Source organism: Dermacentor silvarum, chromosome 1, assembly GCF_013339745.2.
Source record: "Dermacentor silvarum isolate Dsil-2018 chromosome 1, BIME_Dsil_1.4, whole genome shotgun sequence".
NCBI classification, from domain to species: domain Eukaryota; kingdom Metazoa; phylum Arthropoda; class Arachnida; order Ixodida; family Ixodidae; genus Dermacentor; species Dermacentor silvarum.
Window position 1 is genome coordinate 26,371,830 of NC_051154.1, and position 17,769 is coordinate 26,389,598.

The 17,769-nt window shown below is 44.3% G+C and overlaps 1 protein-coding gene across 5 annotated transcripts in view; it reads right to left on the bottom strand.

Moving 5' to 3' along the window:
- The window catches only part of LOC119458334 (armadillo repeat-containing protein 8-like), an 82,056-nt gene extending 64,864 nt beyond the window's left edge, over window positions 1–17,192 (bottom strand). Inside the window, exons 1-6 of one of the 5 annotated variants that reach the window (XM_049665633.1) lie at window positions 16,926–17,192; window positions 6,974–7,047; window positions 6,833–6,904; window positions 6,259–6,398; window positions 6,136–6,168; window positions 300–493 (exon numbers count right to left, since the gene is read on the bottom strand). In XM_049665633.1, coding sequence (XP_049521590.1) covers window positions 300–493; window positions 6,136–6,168; window positions 6,259–6,398; window positions 6,833–6,849 — 384 coding nt within the window. In that variant the 5' untranslated portion in view covers window positions 6,850–6,904; window positions 6,974–7,047; window positions 16,926–17,192. Of the gene's footprint in view, window positions 1–299; window positions 494–6,135; window positions 6,169–6,258; window positions 6,399–6,832; window positions 6,905–6,973; window positions 7,048–7,883; window positions 8,187–16,385; window positions 16,586–16,925 lie in introns of those variants that run through there. The other 4 variants (XM_049665635.1, XM_037720177.2, XM_049665630.1 and 1 more) reach the window with 4 other exon arrangements.
- Between the last annotated feature and the right edge of the window lie 577 nt (window positions 17,193–17,769).

The following is a 17,769-nucleotide window of genomic DNA, read 5'->3' on the forward strand; positions in this document are numbered from 1 at the left end:
TCTTTGCCTTCTTTTCTTTGGAAATTTAGCTTGAGCTTAATCATTGCAGTTCTAGCAGTGTTCCAAGTTTTGTCTCTTCCATTTCAACAGAAAATTAAGATATTACAACGCCCAAAAAAACAAGTTTCACAACAATGAACTGTTCAAGTCACTGGCGTCTCGAGTAGCAGAAGTCGTGCGAAAAAAGTGCTGACAGTAAGCTGGTTAACGGAATGATGAAAAGGCATTTGAGATGTTCACATGCAAGGGTTAGTTTCTTCAATAAGGTTGCAGCATTTCCCTGTCCCACATCAGCCTACCTTGCACACAGCTGTTAGGATGGTGGCAATGCACTCCTGGTTGGACGCATGAGTCTGCGTAGCCATGAGGATCAAGTGTCGAACTGCCCACGGCTCCTCGTACATGCATTCAACAGGCGTCAACTCGGAACGGAACAGCGTGCGCAGACAGCGCAAGCATGCCTCCACATACCGCTGGTCCTGGTGCACCAGCCCTGCAGGTGAGTCCGTAAATAACAGAATCCATAATGGCCAAAGCCCTTTCTTACTCTTAATACAGTCTTGAGGCAAGCAGCGCAAAAAATAAGACTTGATACAGAGGTTAGGAAAATGAACACAGGGCAGTGTCCCTTACATTTCTATCAAGCTTTATTTTTTTCCGCTGTTCGCTTCAAGAATGGAATACCAACTCGCCCAGCAAACCATCCTTAATATATGTGGCACTAAGGTCAGTGTAACCGCACCCATATGACATTAAATCTTCAGCTTTGTAGCTGGAGAACAGTAAGTTTTGTAACTTGCGGACTGAAGTTCACGTGCCCTAGCCTAAGCGGCCCACTGTCCTTCCGGGGCACAATCTTTTCAAGACAAACACTCGCACCAGAGTTGAGAAGTGGTGCCCTCCATTCCATTCCCACTCCAGTCTGCTGGAGAATGAAGATCCCCATAATTCCACTCATTTTATCTCATCTGAATGGTGAGAGTAGGACCATTCCCACTCCTGGAGTGGCTGAGCTGGTCCATACCATTCCTCCTATTCTAATAAAATGAAACGCTTTCTCTATTATAACTGTATACTAATTGAACTTGCATGCCTAACAACAAACAAACAACAAAACACGTGTTTTTGGAATGCTAGCAACATAACATACGAATACTATTTTTTCACACAAGGACAAACACGCTCTGTGGCCTCTTATCTCTTGAGAGCACTGTTGCCTGTAATGTCTCCAATTACTAATAATTCAAGTAAAATACAAGATAATCTTACACCATGTCTCGAGTAGTGGGTGAGCGTAATTATTTGAGGAAAAAGCAAGCCAAGCAGAAGTAAGATGGTGGTTTTCAAGAACAATGCTGTTGTCGTAAATGGGTTCAGAGCCGACAAAATCGCTAGTCTGCTACATTTTCTTGGTTCACATTTACTAGCATATTAATGGGCTCCATATTCCAGCACACCTCTCTGACCACCTGTTACAGTGGGCGAAAAAACATGGGGCGCATTCCAAATCACCGTGGACTCGCGCAGCATGCAACCGTTTGCGACCTGGCCCTTTTTGGCCGGCATCACTTTGTCATAGGTCACGCATGCTCTTGCTAAATCGAAACACTTCCAACACAGTGACGTCGGTGTCGATCACACTAGCGATGGGTCTTGATCGCGAGAACAAGCATTTAGGCACTCTTTGGAAGCAAATTAATATATATTTTAACCCTTTGCTGTGACCAACACTTCATGATGAGTGTCCTTGGATACAGAGGAAGCCTACAGCAGGCTTTTCATAGCCTCAAAAGTTGGTGTCTCATTCCCTTGGAAACGGGATGGTGACAAACAGTCACCTAGGCTGCTTGAATTAATCAGGTATGCCATACATGTTTTCATTATAGCAATATTTACACATCTCCATAATTTTCTTTTTCTTCCTCAAGACTTCTCTATCTACTTTGTACGAATGCAACTGCTACATGGCATGCCACCTGGTGTAATAATATGTAACTGCAATTGCAAAGGGCGCACATATAGACGCTACGCGGCGCGCATCTCATTTCGCAAGACAAGTGGCACAATACGATACTAATGATGATGATTATTTATTGGCATCCCCTTTGAAATAAAACCTTACATATATATCGTGAATATATATTGTCACCTGTAGTAGTGGCGACAGTGCAAGATCAGAGGCACAAGAAGAAAGAAGTGTGCATCCAACCGCCCCTTCTCGACAGTTAGCTCTCGCCGCCGTTTTCTCCAGGAGCCACCTGCTCTCAATAAACGTCGTCAGCCCCCTTTGAAGACACGTGGCAAAGTAGTGGAGGTGCTGGGTCTATGTACCCTTTATTTAATTACCTTGAAATGCATTGGTCATTCTTCGCGCCACACAGTTAATAAACCTGGTTTATTTCACTCTAATATTGTTTTCTTCGATCATTGTCCCTGATCAATATTCAACCGACAAGAAGCACATGCGAAGTGACACAATATCAATAAAAGTTTCTTACGTAGCTTCATGTTGCAGATATGAGGCTTATTACCAGTTACTTTTAGAAGACAGTGTTAAAAACAGCTGTTCACCTGGCTAAAACTACATTTGGTACCGGCTGTCAAGAGTCATGGGCGCACCAAAGCAACTAAAACATTTAAAAATGTACTGCACAGACAATCTGCGAGAAAAACTGGGCGCTCGCTAGCAGACGACGCACTTGACAACGACAGCAAAATTGAAGACGTCGTGTTGTATAATCTATGCCTCAAATATACTTGTTTGGCAAAATGGTATAAACATAAATTTGCAGTTGAAATAAAGCACTATTTTAAGAGCGCACAATGCATAATTTGCCTCGGCGCCCACAGCAAAAGTATGTTGAATATGCCGCGGAACGCGTCTCCACCCCAATCCAGTTCACTCGCAGCGCCCTCGCACTATTTTTCCACACGCGGCATCTCAGCGGGAGAGCCCACTCGACCATTGTCTAGAACACTCTAACCCAACCTCCAAAAACGGGCAGCCTAAGCTTTCGCACTTGAATCTCCGAGGCCGTAACTTACCACCATGCGCATTTCTCCCGTTTGTAGATAGGGTAGGTGCCGATAGCGTTACCAATGACTTATACGTCGGAGGAATAAACAAATTTATGCGCGGAGCACCACAAATCCGTGCCGCGAAAGAGCAAAAACAGCGCTAGCGTCCAAAAACGAAGCGGCGCACTCCGCATCACCATGGTCCTCAGCGGCAATCGTACACGCAAGGAGGTATTAAAAAAAAATTCTGGAGTGGCGACGCCCGCTATTGTTTACCAGCAGGGGTGAAGCCAGCACTTGCCCTGACTTCACCTCTGAAAGAGTGCCGCGCAGGCTGCAGTTCGCGTACACCTTAAGTGCTTTTGTTGTGCGAATATACGCTAGGGTAATTGTAAAATAAAAGGTCGCTGTTTCTAGCTAAAATATTCTATTTGGCTGAGTGTTGATATCAAGAACTCTAAAAAAATGTGACACCGCATTCAAGTTTCCTCCTGAAACCAGTGAAACAAAGGCATATATTCAATAGGATCTTTACAGCAAAATTAGCCATCTTAAACATGAAGGAGGCGAAAAGAAGGTGTTTCCTACATTCCACTGCAGGCCGAAGGTTTCTCCCTGTGATCTCCAATTACCCCTGTCTTGCGCTAGCTGATTCCAGCTTGCGCCTGCAAATTACTTACTTCATCACCCCACTTAGTTTTCTGCCGTCCTCGACTGTGCTTCCCTTTTCTTGGTATCCATTCTGCAACTCTAATAGTCCACCGGTAATCCATTCTATGCATTACATGGCCTACCCAGCTTTATTTCTTCCATTTAATGTCAACTAGAATATCGATTATCCCCGTTTGTTCTCTGATCCACACCGCTCTCTTCCTGTCTCTTAACGTTAGGTCTAACATTTTTCGTTCCATCCCTCTTTGTGCAGTCCTTAACTCGTTCTTGAGCTTCTTTGTTAACCTCCAAGTTTCTGCCCCATATGTTAGTACCGGTAGAATGCAATAATTGTATTTAGGACATTTTAATTCCAAGAGAGGGGGCACCAAGTTCCTTGGCACTTCACGGAGCTTAGCAGGGTTCCCTGGAACAAACATGCATGAGAATCCCTGGCCTATCTGAATGAGCCCATAACAGCTTACACTGTAAAACAAATATGTAAGATGGGTGGCGACACCACACCAGCTCAACGTGACATCACAGATTTTCAGAGTGTCTGCTCGAGCCTAGTTAATTTTTTTTATTCGTAAAGAGAGACCACATTGTTTCCTAAAGGAGATAAACGCTAAACTTAGCAAGTTTCTAGAACTTTTACTGTGCCACAATGACCCAAATACTAAAAGTATGAGCAAACTAACTTAGCTGAGAACCATTGTACTTTTCATAATGCCACACCGACGTACTGATGCTGGGGTTTCACCACGAAATTCAAAAAAAGAAAAATTACCCTTAATTTTCTCTTCTAGCAGTGAACCTCCTTTCCATAAAATTAGCAAACATACAATTTGGAAAGAATACTTTATCGGTCTAAGCTAATTTAGTGTCTCTTTAGTGTCCCTTTAACACAAGGCTGCTAGAACATTGAAAGCCAAGACAAATTTTCAAGATAAACAAATTCATCGATTATCTCTTAAAATTCAGCCTTGAATTAAGATCCCTGTTTGTCTTGTTGCCTGCTTACCCTATTACTGCACTAAAATAGCAAGTGATCTGCACCAGGGCAGGCTATTTGGAATGTCGATGGTATAATACCATAGAACTTAACTGTAACTTAATTTGCTGTACACCCAAGCAGTTTTTCTTACCACCAAAACATGTTGCTAGGGGTGAGCAGCGCAACCCGGACAAGGGACAAAAGCAGTAGACGATACAAGCGTGCTCGTATCGTCTACTTCCTGTGTCCCTCGTCCGGGTTGTGCTGCTCACCCCTAGCAACATGTTCAGTTACCAACTCGCCAAGCTTGCTGTGTTAATTCACCAAAACAGGTTAACTTGCTATTCCTCATTAATGTCCCTTATACAATTCACCTCTTAGTATTATGTCACACTTCTAAACTTGTTAGACCTGCCTATATTTATGCTCATCCATTGTCTCTGTCAGCAGGCCTTCAAGTGAAGACCGCACTGGTAAATCAAGAGAATCAGGTGTTATATGTTGCCACCCTCAGAAAAACATTCTCAAGCACCATGCTAAACTGTCAGGAAACATCTTGATGGCAGTTTCACAAGTCAATCCAAGGAGGGTTTTATCAAGTTTTATAAAAGAAAACCTGTAGCTTGAATAAAGAAAATATGTTGACATCACACCAACATTTTTAAAATCAGGAACAACATGCCACATTGAACCATACTGTTAGTACAATGTTTGACTAAAAGTATGGTGCACTGAGGTACGTACTATATATACTTGAGCACACATTTGTCCTTACAGCTATTACTACTATTTGTAACAGTCAATATAAATGGTCTATATCCATTCACTTGTATCCATCTTTTGCAGACAATCCCAAGTGTGACTAAATGCAAATTTGTTTTGACAGCTACTATGCTACGAGAAACGAGACATTTCACAGCCTATAGATGGCTGTGAAGGTTCTGCCATAGTTCTGGCACATACGCCAGCAACATTCGGCTGTGTCTCTAAGTCGCTGAAGCAGGTTACCCATGACAGTGAATATGATACAGTGACATCATCCTAGCCGCCACGTTGGAGAATCAGCACAATGAGATGCTGTGTTTATGACATCATGTGCAAGCTATCGTACTGCAAGGATTCAAGCGTACTCATTTGTATTCTTAAGAGTGCATTTTTTTGTGTGTGCAGACAGATTGCCAAAAGGTCACCTACTAGCTAAGCAGCTTGAGACAGTATTTTGCTACTAATGCACATGCAATTTCTGCTTCCATACATTTTTATGAACACAGAAAGCAATAGGTTGAGCTTTCTGTAAGCCAGAACGCCTACTTTTGCAGAGGCGCAGCATGTGTGCTAAGTGCGTATTTTTCCTGCCAGCATAAACACCTTTTATGCGGTATCAACACAAAGCAGCAGCATTCACAAGCCAGGCCCTTGCACGCAGCAGAGACAAGCAAAAAGCCAAGCTTAAAATGAGTACTGCTCACCGCATGGAAGCAGTTGTGTATGCTTTTGGAAGCCTGCACACACGGAAAGAAAGTTGGCTCATGAGCAAAGCCAGAGCTGTATTCGTTACAGTCCAGAATCTCCAACTGCCTGGTTACACTCACCTTGAAGCAATACTGGTAGCACTCCTGCATCAAGAAGTGCCTTGACATTCTCTTCTGTGCCCTTTGCCAGGCTGTTTAGGATCACTGCTGTTTCACACAAAAGCTGTGGATGAGACTCCTCACGCAAGATCTGCAACAACCTGCATTCAGCCAATATGCCCAATTCAATTCTACGTCAACCTTTCAAAATCTAGTCTCTATCCCTACATTCAGGACAGCAATGCTACCAAATTATACACCAACAATGTGGAGACGGTTTTATTTGGAACTTATGCATGAGAATTCCAGTGTCATTATTAGCGCAAATGATGCTTGGCTGCTATGGCGTGTTCCAATAACATGCACAAAAAACAATAATGAAAGCTTTCTACACGGGCATTACTTTTTCACACAAACTACAGAACGGGTTGGAGGCCAAAACTAAATGAAAAGTTATGCCAATCTGTCTGCAGATTTTTCATATTGCCATGCTTAGACTTTTTGTACACGATTTTGTAAGCAACTTGTGATCCCGTGAAACTTATCCACAGATGAGTTGAACGCATAAAAAATGTTAATGAAATGTGGATTTTACCTTGGAACAAGGCCCATTCGTATGACCGTGGCTTTTTGGTTGTTGCTTCCGATCACCGAGTTTTTCAACTGACTGAAACGCAAGGAGGAGGATGTCATATAAAACCATGGCACAATACAGGCACTGTAAAGATGAACTTACATAATTCCTTCCAAGCATTTTTCAGGATCGTGAAAAAACAGAAGATCGATGTACGATCTATTGCACTCGACGACCTGTCAAAAGAAGTCATGGTCATTTTGACGTGTTTTTCCTGAGTGCGCGGTTGTCCTCGAACGCTGAACAATCTCATGAGCTGCGCGTTTCCAGTCACACCTTCCACTATGATGCCGTTGACGGCAGTTCAAACAACGGCAAGGCTTTTTTTTTTTTTTTTTCGTTACGGGGTGCTTTTTCATCGCGACGATAGTAAATTTTGTCACAAGTACTGCGGCAAACGGAGGTCTTAGGAGGGCGCCTGAAATTATAATAGAGCAGGCGGCGCAGGATCTTCAGGGCGCGCGCAGGCGTCGGCGAGCCCCAACCCATGGACAAGTCCAGTTTGGTGTCCCCGTCGCCGCGTTTGTTCCCTGGAGGCGCCGTCAATAGTACGAAATAATGACATGTTGTTGCAACTAGTAATTAATAAACAAAAAAAAAACCTTAGAGAAATACATTCACGCCCAGCCATCAACTTGTGATGCTAAGTTGAGCGCTACCGCGCGCCGCGACTTCTGCAACACCAGTCAGAACCTTGCCTAAACAACTCTTCTAAACGTCAATACATCGTATCTCAGTGAATTGAATCAAATTTCACTGCAACACATAGCCACATATACATGAGCCTCCGGCACACCCCGCCTCTCTGGCAGAGTGCGAGGATCGACGTTAAGAATGCAGGGCAAGAACTACAGCGACAATTGCATATGCATTGGACTGCTTCATGCCGTCTTCATTAGTTCCTTCGTCTGGTGAACTTTAGCACAACTTAAAAAGAACGAATAGGCCTACAGCACTGAACGTCAGACTCCTACGACACAGGCTCACACGCGCTCTACAAGGATCGTCTCACCATATAAGACTGATGAATGGTCACCATGCTGAAACCTCCGACGGTTTCCCGAAGCTGGTTACAGTAACAAAAACGCGATTTCTATTCAATCGCTCCGCTGTTTTCCACAGCTTGCACTTGCGACATTGAAAATACCAGCATTGGACAATTTAAGAGGACCGCAGCGCTCTCAGTAATACCAGTGCCAAAGCTACTAGCCTACTAGCACTCTCCCCACTCTTTTTAGTTTGTTGATTTTCCTTTATGACTCCTTTTACTTTTTAGTGCACCTTTTATTATTGTACTTCTTTTTCTCGAGGGCTTTCTTGCGTTGCTGCTTGATGCTACTGATAATAAAAATTTTTTGCAACAATTTCTTTGCCGCTATCGCAGACGCACTTCGCGTTTATGCTTTCTATGCTTTTAACACAGAATAGGTGGTGTTCCAATCACATGCGTCTTCCCACAGGCCGGCTGGATCCGGAATACACTAAATGCTCTGACGTCATTCCAAAATTTTCTTCCCTAAGTTGTCCCCAGAATTCTGTGTTTTCCCTCTGTGCGTTCCCTATGACGCTGCGAAGTACCTGGCGCGTCACGTTAACATGGCCGCCGTGCTTGATGACGACTGCTACGGTGCATCAACGGCAGCCACCCTATCTACGGTGGCTAAGATCGGGAAGATCAGACCATCGTTGCGTGTTTGGGAGTAAGCACTTTACTCAACGCAAGAACATCTGAGATCACCTCAAGAAACATGTCGAGGGCCCGGGCGACAAATGCGACCCTTCGTTGGAAAGTGTTTTGAGACCGAAAGAATCGCATCGTGACGACGCACAAGTTCCTGAGTACGTGAATTTGTCGTTAGAAAACGCTAAAGGTAAAAACTATGTTGTATAACGTGGTGCGTTAGTTTATTTCCGGATTTTCTACGAGGAGAATGCACAAGCATAGGGTTTCGGCCGATGACTGTATGCAAGAAAGACGTCATTAATTCAGTGTGTAAAACCGTCGATCGTCTGTAATTTCAATTAATGTGTGGTGGGAGTTTTTAACGTCTGACTGCACCGGACTTTCTCTTTGTAGCAAACCGAAATAAACTAGTACTCGTGTTTAGTTTAAACGTAATCTTCACGCGGCGCCATCTATAACACGAAAACTAGCATATATCAGACATTTGTTCGTCCACAACTCGAATATGCATCCTCTATATGTTCACCTCACCAATCATATCTAATCGACTTACTAGAATCTGTGCAAAACCGCACTACACGTTTCATCACCCGTGACTATAACCGCTACTCCAGTGTGACTAACATGAAGGCTTCGTTATCATTACCATCCCTGGAATTACGCAGGAAGATAGCCATTCTATGTTTATTCCATAAAGTAATCTACAGCGCGCACGTACTTTCCCACTATCAAAACCTCATCGCATATCTCGCAGGCTTCATAATCAGCATAGTTTTGTTCGTCTTTTTGGCCGCACTCAAGCCTTTAACGCATCTGCGCTAGCACGTGCCATTATTTAATGGAATGACCTCCCTGATGATGTAGTGTGTATTCATGATCACGCGGCATTTAGAAATAAAATACTAACCATGCATGACTGCAGTTTGTTAACCATTTGATATCTTGCAATCATGTTTATACATTATATAATGACAGCATGTTGGCCCGTTCAAATATGTATAATACATACTAAGTGTCTTATTATTAGTGTTACACCTATGTAATCTCTCACATTTTTCCATTGTATAACACTTGGTTTTTGAATTCCTTTTGTTTTGTGTTCTTGTAAAAATTTATTGTATAGTCCCCTTCACATAATACTCCTATGTGGAGTCTGTGAGGTATTTGTAAATAAATAAATAAGTTGAATCTTGCTGTTGCATTGAGTGAGGAAAATGTTGAGTGCAAAATCTAATTCCCATTGATAAAATCCGAACACGGCATGCCTTAGTTTGTGTACTACAAGTTCCCAGTGCAGTGAAACCATGTTTTTTGTTAAACCAACTGTTAGCATGTCTTGAGATAAGTCACTTGCTTAGGATACCTAATTTGTATTTATAACACAACCAGTCTAGGGGATATCTGCAGGAATAGTATAGATGTAGTACATTGGAATCGGGCGAAAATTTGTACAATATAGTACAGTATTAGGTTGAGTAAAAAGATGTTACAGTACAAATAATTATCAACCAGATAATGGTTACACTGAGTTGTAACACAGACGTTGCCCTTATATGGGCAAGATCTCATGAGCGTGATCTCAACGCAAAATTCCTTGACTGAAATCACTACATAGCATACGCTCTTTAATTGTACATGCTTACACCCTCACAATCAAAAACTGTTTTGCTGTTAGTGGCCACCATGCAGAAAGGAGTCCTGATACTCAAATATCTAGTAGTGCATAGAATGGAAGACCAATGCAGTAATGCTAAATCTCGTTTACAAACTACTTACAAGAGGGGAACAGAGAGAGAGAGGTCAGGGCTCACATGCAGAATCCGTTCTCTGCTCCTCACAAGCTGTTGTGCTCCCCACTGAATTTTGTTGAGTTAACATCGTAACTGGCTTAAATCCTTCATGCAGATGCAGTACAAATCACGGGGACAAAATTCCGTATTTTAATGCAGCCAGTGAGCTCTTTCTCAACGGAGAAGCCCTCGTTGAAAACGTTTTCCTGATATACCTCTGTTAATCATGTCAGACGGGTTTGATTCTTTTGAGCAACTTGTGGGGACCCTTTTGGACCCCCTTCTCCAGTTCACGCGCGACATGGGCCATTCGCCCGTGCGATCGCTTGGGGCACGCCATTCCAGGCTTGTGGATAGCGTACATTCCCCGCGGCCGCTGGCGCCGGCACGACGCGGAGCCTGCTGCTTGCGCGCGAGGCTCACGTTTCGCCGTGCGGGCCCCTCTCGCCCCCACTTCGGCATCTCTCTCCTTCAACATCCCAGGTACGCGGGCGCCTTCGCCCGACAGAGTTGGTTCTTTATTCTATGGATTGACTTTCGGTGCTCTTGGCTGTCGGACGTGCGGACCCACGGCCACTTGGTCTCGCGCCCCTCTGAGCAAAGTGGCCCCCTTTGTGTGGCAAACCTAGCTCGGAAGAGCCTGTGTGGCGGAGCAGACTTCCCGGCAGCTCTCACCCGTAGTCTGCGACTGCCACCCTAGTGCCGTAACCCTTGTCTTGTACACGCATTTTGTACCTAACAGGGAATAAACCACCATTCGTTTATACCACGGCTGGAGTAGTCTCCATATATACGCCTTGCCGGTGAGTCAGCGGACCCGCCGCGGCGTCCCTTTAGTTGCGCGCGCTGCGGAGTGGGGACGAGCTACGTGTCTCCTTAGACCTTAGCTAGCCGGTTCCGGGCACATTAGCCCGAACCCCACTTATCTGGCGCCCAACGTGGAGCCCGAATCCACGTCCCTATCGATACTAAGGCACGGACAATATGCTATAAGCTTTAGGGATGCTCTTCGTGGCAACCCGGCCCCATGCTGTCAGAGTCCCCCTAGGCCTGCCCTGCCGAGCAACTTCAAGGTGCATATTTCGACGTACAGCGGTTACTCAGACCGCATGAGCGCTACGGGATACCTCAATCAATCAATCAAAGTTTATTTCACCAGAAAATTCTGGATGGTCTTCAGGGCTAAAAGCTGCTCTAGGCAGCTTGACTGAGTCCCTGAAGACCCTTACATCGGCAGCATACAACGTTCACAGCACATATATGCATATAGGATCACAATTGTAACATACCTACAAACGTACAGTATACAAAGTTTACGTAAGGATCACTTGAAGTTAACATACACAGTTAAAGTAGGATTTGCATCAAATGTTTAATACAGGATAAACATAATCGCATAAGAACTTTTGACTGCAAAAAAAAATATCAAAATAAAATCCTGTTAATTTAACAGGTTTCACAAAAAAAAAAATAGCACTGATAACCGACATCGCGCAACGATGACAAGACCAAAACAAAAATGCAATAAGTACAGGATAGGCAAAAAACCACGCAAACAAGACACATGCACGCCATTCCAAAGATTATTATGTGACAGCTGTTCACAACATTGATGCGAAGAACTGACATAGCTGCCGGTGTGTAGCAGTAGTTAGTTCAGAAATTCATTTAAAATGGATGGTAAATTGAAGTGGAGTGCCTGTAAGCTGTAGGTTGTCCGGTAACGAGGAACAGACCATGTTAAAGTATGTCGCGTACGCCTATTAGGGTCATTAAGTGTTAGGTTTGATATAGTTACAAGGAATGCTTTATAAATGTTGGAAAAGAGGAAGGATCGCAAAATCCGAAATTTGTATAAGTGTTGTACCCGAATGATACCGTATTCTTGAAACACTGTTTTAGTTGAAGCTAGGTAGGAAATGTTTGCAACATGGCGAAGAATCTTTTTTTTTTTTTTTTTTTTTTTTTGCAAGAGCAAGATTTTATTCAAGTTCTGTTTAGTTGTGGTAGCCCAGACTAAGCTACAGTAGTTAATGTAGGATGCGAATAGTGCGTAATACACTTGAAGTTTTACCTTCGAGGGGAGTAAGCGTTGACATCGTGATAATGCTCCAGTAGTTGACAGTTTCCTACATAGCTCTTCTACATGCGAGTTCCAACTAAGGTGAGCAGAAAACGTAACGCCGAGTATCTTGTGTTCGTTTACTACAGCGATGTTCTGACCTTCATATACAATAGGGCTTAACTGTGGAACTACTTTACTCCTTGCACGAAATATAATAATTTTAGTTTTTATAGGAATAATCTTTATTTCGTTATAAGGCTTGACCACGTGGATAGCTTTGAAAGTGTGCTATTACATTGAAATATCAGATCATTTATGTTTGGCCCAGAAAATAGTATGCTACTGTCGTCAGCATATATGACAAATTTTGCTGATTTTTCAATATTTACGAGGTCATTGATGTACACATTGAACAAGAGGGGACCCAGAATACTCCCTTGTGGCACACCCCTTGAAATAGGAAGAAAAGGCGAATCGAAACCGTGCAAACATACGTCCTGCTGGCGGTTTTATTGCGATAGCAATTATATGGACACTCCAAAGCAGATTTCTGCCGTCGGCGTCGCCGTTGCCGTCGCCGTCGCCGTGAGGTTCCGTATGACGTCAATGGAGATGAAATCGTCGCCGCGCGCCGCCGAACGCTGTATGTGCGAGTGAAAGGGCGCGAGGGACGCGCGCTTTCACGGGGAGTGAACGCACGGCGGAGAACAAACGCGCGTTCTGTGCCGTGCTCCCTTAAGGGCTGCAGAAGTAGGCGTCTCTTTCCTCCTTTACAATCACCATATATGTAGAGCAAACGCGCCTTCTTCTGACGCACGAAAGGCCGCGGGGGGGGGGGGGGGGGGGGGCAGGGAAGGGAGGCGACGTTTAGCTGCGGCACCAAGTGCCTCTTTATATCAGAGGCTCCGGCAACAGTCACCAACGCCGCACGCATTTTGTGCGAACGCGGGCAAAACGCCGACGGCGTCGACAACAGTGCTGTGTGTTGCCGGTGCTGCTGCATGTCCAAGTTTGTACAGTGGATAAAACTACTATCCTTACTCCGTATAGCTCTCTACTAAGTTGCTATCGCAATTGATGCTTCGCCTTTCGGGTGAAACTGCGACAACTTTTTTTTAAAGTAAGATTTCAACAAATTCAAGGGTTTCCCGCGAATTCCACATGCGAACAACTTGTCCGCAAGATCTCATGAGTGAGAGAATCGAACGCCTTGGAAAAGTCAATAAACAGGCCTAACGTGTAAAATCTGTTTTCTATGCTGTACACTATAATTTCTTTCATTGTTAGTAGAGCTGTTTCTGTCGACCTTCCCTTTCGAAAGCCGAATTGCGCATCTGATGTGTTTGTTAGAAAAGAAACCGGTTATACGCGTACAAATGATTTTTTCTAAGCCTTTGGAAAAAACTGGGAGAACGGATATTGGCCTAGAGTTTTTCATGGACTGATGATCACCGCCTTTGTGTATTACAGATACCCTTGCTATCTTCATTTCTTCGGGGAAGGCGGCAGAAGTTAGGGCAAGGTTGAAGATATGCTTTAGCACAGAAGAGATACATGCAATGACGTATTTTACTGGCTTTATCTGCAGGTCATTTATATCTAAGGCCCTGCTGTTTTTGAGGTTCATGAAGGTTTTGAAGATTTCAGCTTCATCGGTTGGAGCTAAAAACAAGCTGTCACTGATGTTGTAATTCAAAAATTCCGTATGTGACATGTTAGTAGGTCTCTTGTTATAATCAGGCAAGCCAGCATTCACAAAGTATGCATTAAAGTGTTCAGCTAGATTCGTGCCGGTGACACGCTGATCATTGGCTGTAATACTTTCTGGAGTGATATGCCTCTTGTCGCGACCCAAGACCGAGTTCATCACCTTCCAAACAGCCTCTGGGCGTTTCTTAGCGATATCAGAGAAAAGGGAATGATAATAAGTAACTTTAGCACGCTTTAGCTCACTGTTTAGCTTATTTCGTAGTGCCTTGAATTCTTTAAGCTGTGACGGGCAACGTGTGCGTAGAAATAGATGATACAGTTTATTTTTATTTTTTATCATTACTAGGTGGTCGCGTGTAAGCCATGGCTTCCTTATCTTTTTAGATTGTTTAACAGTTTTAAACGGAAAATGCTTAGCGTACACGTGAAGAAAGGTTTCAAGAAATCTGCAATAGGCTTCATTTACATCTCTTGTACGCGTAACATGTGACCAATCACACTTAGTTATTTCAAGTTTGAACGACTGCAAGGCTTTTTAAGATAAGTGCTGAACAACGAGAGGCTCAACTTCGCGTTTTTTGTCACTCATAATACTATCAAATACAGCAAATATGGGGCAGTGGTCGCTTAGACCTGATGCTAACGTTCCAGCATGTAGTACTCTGGTTTCGACGTTCGTAATTATTAAGTCGAGAGTTGACGCGGTAGCAAGTGTCACGCGTGTCGCAGTACCAATTAAATTAGTGAAACCAGTAGAGCTAAGAATATTTTGAAGGCGGCCGTTTAGCGTGTGTTCTCGGAGATATTTATATTGAAGTCACCGCCGCAAATAAGGTTAAAACTGTTTACCGAGATGTAATCTAGGAAGCTTTCAAGGCAAGTAAAAAATATATGAGTATTGCCACGTGGTGGACGGTATACGACAGTTATGAACTCTGTGTTGTCCCGCAGTGTTAGTATTTCGTAGTCATCAATAACCCCGCAAAACTCTGGTACTAAGACATACGTTGGTCCTTTTCTGACATAGATATAGCGACGCCGCCACCTCGCTGTTGATGCCTATTTAGAAAGAAATTATTATAACCGGGTAAATTAAGCATAGCGCATCCATCACTATACCATGTTTCTGTGATTAGTACAGTGGAAAATTGGAAGCTAAAAGCAGTTACAAAATCACATACTTCTTCATGCTTGGAAGAAGCTGAGCATGCATTCATGTGCAGAACAGAGCGAAGATTTGCGTTAGCTGTGGTAATGTGCCGTGGCAAGACAAATTCGTGATAATCCATTTTTTTTTTTTAGGTTTTCTGTTTCTGAGTAGGAATCAACGTATGTAACCCGTATAATCTAGCGTATTTTGTCAAGGTCAGCCTCGTCTTTGATCTGAATCATGACTGCGTCATCAGATTGCCTTGCAAATATCCTGCCACCGAATGTCCACACAGACTTCCACTTGTGTTCATGTTTACGTCTTATAGCCATGCCCAGAAGCCGCTTAAGAGTAGGGCACAAATGCTCATTAACGAAAACGGCATTCGAGTTGTTAAGCCCTATCTGCAAGTTAGTGAGCTTTGTCTTGTTGGCCTTTCTCAGCGTTATATCACGTTTCGCGCGTGATTTAAACTGGACAATAATGTTTGTCTTATCAGGATTTCTTGTCGGCACACGATGGCAGGATTCGATATCGGAAAGTGCTATTGGCTCACCAATAGCAGTACCAATCTGTGACACAATGTCGATGACCTGTTCGTTTTCGCGTTTTTCGACACCTTGAATTTCAACATTGCAGTTTCTGGAGTACTGTTCCTGATTCGTGACACGCATTTCAAGCTCACAAGCACGCTTTTCAAGGGTTGTACACCTGGCTTGCAAAGCTTCGTTTTCGATTTTCAACTTAGCATTTTTGGCAATTTCTGCTTCGAGACTCTTCTTTAATTCCGCCACAACACCGTGTGAGAATTCAAGGCTTTCGGTCATGTTTCTTTGCTCAGTACGGAGCTCACGAATTTCAATTCGCAAGTCTCTCTCCAATGTTTCTCTCGACGTTTGAAGTTCATCTCTGAGTTTATTAATTTCTGCCTTAAAATCTTCTTTTACCTTGGCCATTTCCTTGGCCATTTTACTCACACAACGCTATGGCAGCAAGCCGAAGAGTCTAAAAGAAGTATGTTTACAAAAACAGACAAACAACAAACTATGGCAGTGGCAACAACGGATACGTCTAAGAACCGGAAGATACTGTAAGTTTGCCGATCGAGCACTAACCTGCACCAAGAACCAGCAGCGATTAGGCGAGATGCAGTGCCGTCGTCACCACTGCCAAATGTGGCTGTTAGCAGCTCTGGCAAGTCCTTATATGCGCTTTCTCCAAGTTGATAAACGCCGCCGCCAGTTGTCGCAGGCTCCGCGCACTGCTGACTGTTCAACTTCCGCCCGGATGTTATCTACACACGTCGCGGGAGGGCAGCAAGCAGTGATGTGCAGATGGTGATGCGCAGAAACGGAAAGACGTAGTGCAGCTGAACGATCGGAGACCTGCACCAAGAACCAGCAGCGATTAGGCGAGATGCAGTGCCGTCGTCACCACTGCCAAATGTGGCTGTTAGCAGCTCTGGCAAGTCCTTATATGCGTTTTCTCCAAGTTGATAAACGCCGCCGCCAGTTGTCGCAGGCTCCGCGCACTGCTGACTGTTCAACTTCCGCCCGGATGTTATCTACACACGTCGCGGGAGGGCAGCAAGCAGTGATGTGCAGATGGTGATGCGCAGAAACGGAAGGACGTAGTGCAGCTGAACGATCGGAGACCTGCACCAAGAACCAGCAGCGATTAGGCGAGATGCAGTGCCGTCGTCACCACTGCCAAATGTGGCTGTTAGCAGCTCTTGCAAGTCCTTATATGCGCTTTCTCCAAGTTGATAAACGCCGCCGCCAGTTGTCGCAGGCTCCGCGCACTGCTGACTGTTCAACTTCCGCCCGGATGTTATCTACACACGTCGCGGGAGGGCAGCAAGCAGTGATGCGCAGATGGTGATGCGCAGAAACGGAAGGACGTAGTGCAGCTGAACGATCGGAGATCCTGCACCAAGAACCAGCAGCGATTAGGCGAGATGCAGTGCCGTCGTCACCACTGCCAAATGTGGCAGTCTCTCAAATGTGGGAGTCTCTAAGCCAATATCAGAAAGCGATGAGGCTGGAAGATAGCGTGATTATAGGCACCATATTGCCTGTCTAGCCACCTGCAGGGATCAAAGACCAATGCAAAGAATACACCTGCACAGGTAAGCTGGGCGGGAGTCGCGTCTTCCACGACCAAATTCATCGCGCAAAGTGAGGAATACAAGCGAGCCATCTCAGAGGGCAGACAACTTAAGGCAACCTTACACGGTAAAACGCAAGAGGTAGAAACACTCAAGCGACAGGTGGCTATGCTCAGGGCGCAAATGGATACACTTAAATCCAAACCACCAACTCCGCCACCGCAACAGCATGCACAACCACCACCACCACTCGCGACACAAACAAAACAGCCAACACAACAACCACTGTCACAGCGGCCACCAGTACAAACACAATCCTCGCCACAAGAAGCGACAACACAAGTGACACTACAGCAAGTCGAACACATGTTTGCATTAAAGCAGCAACAAAT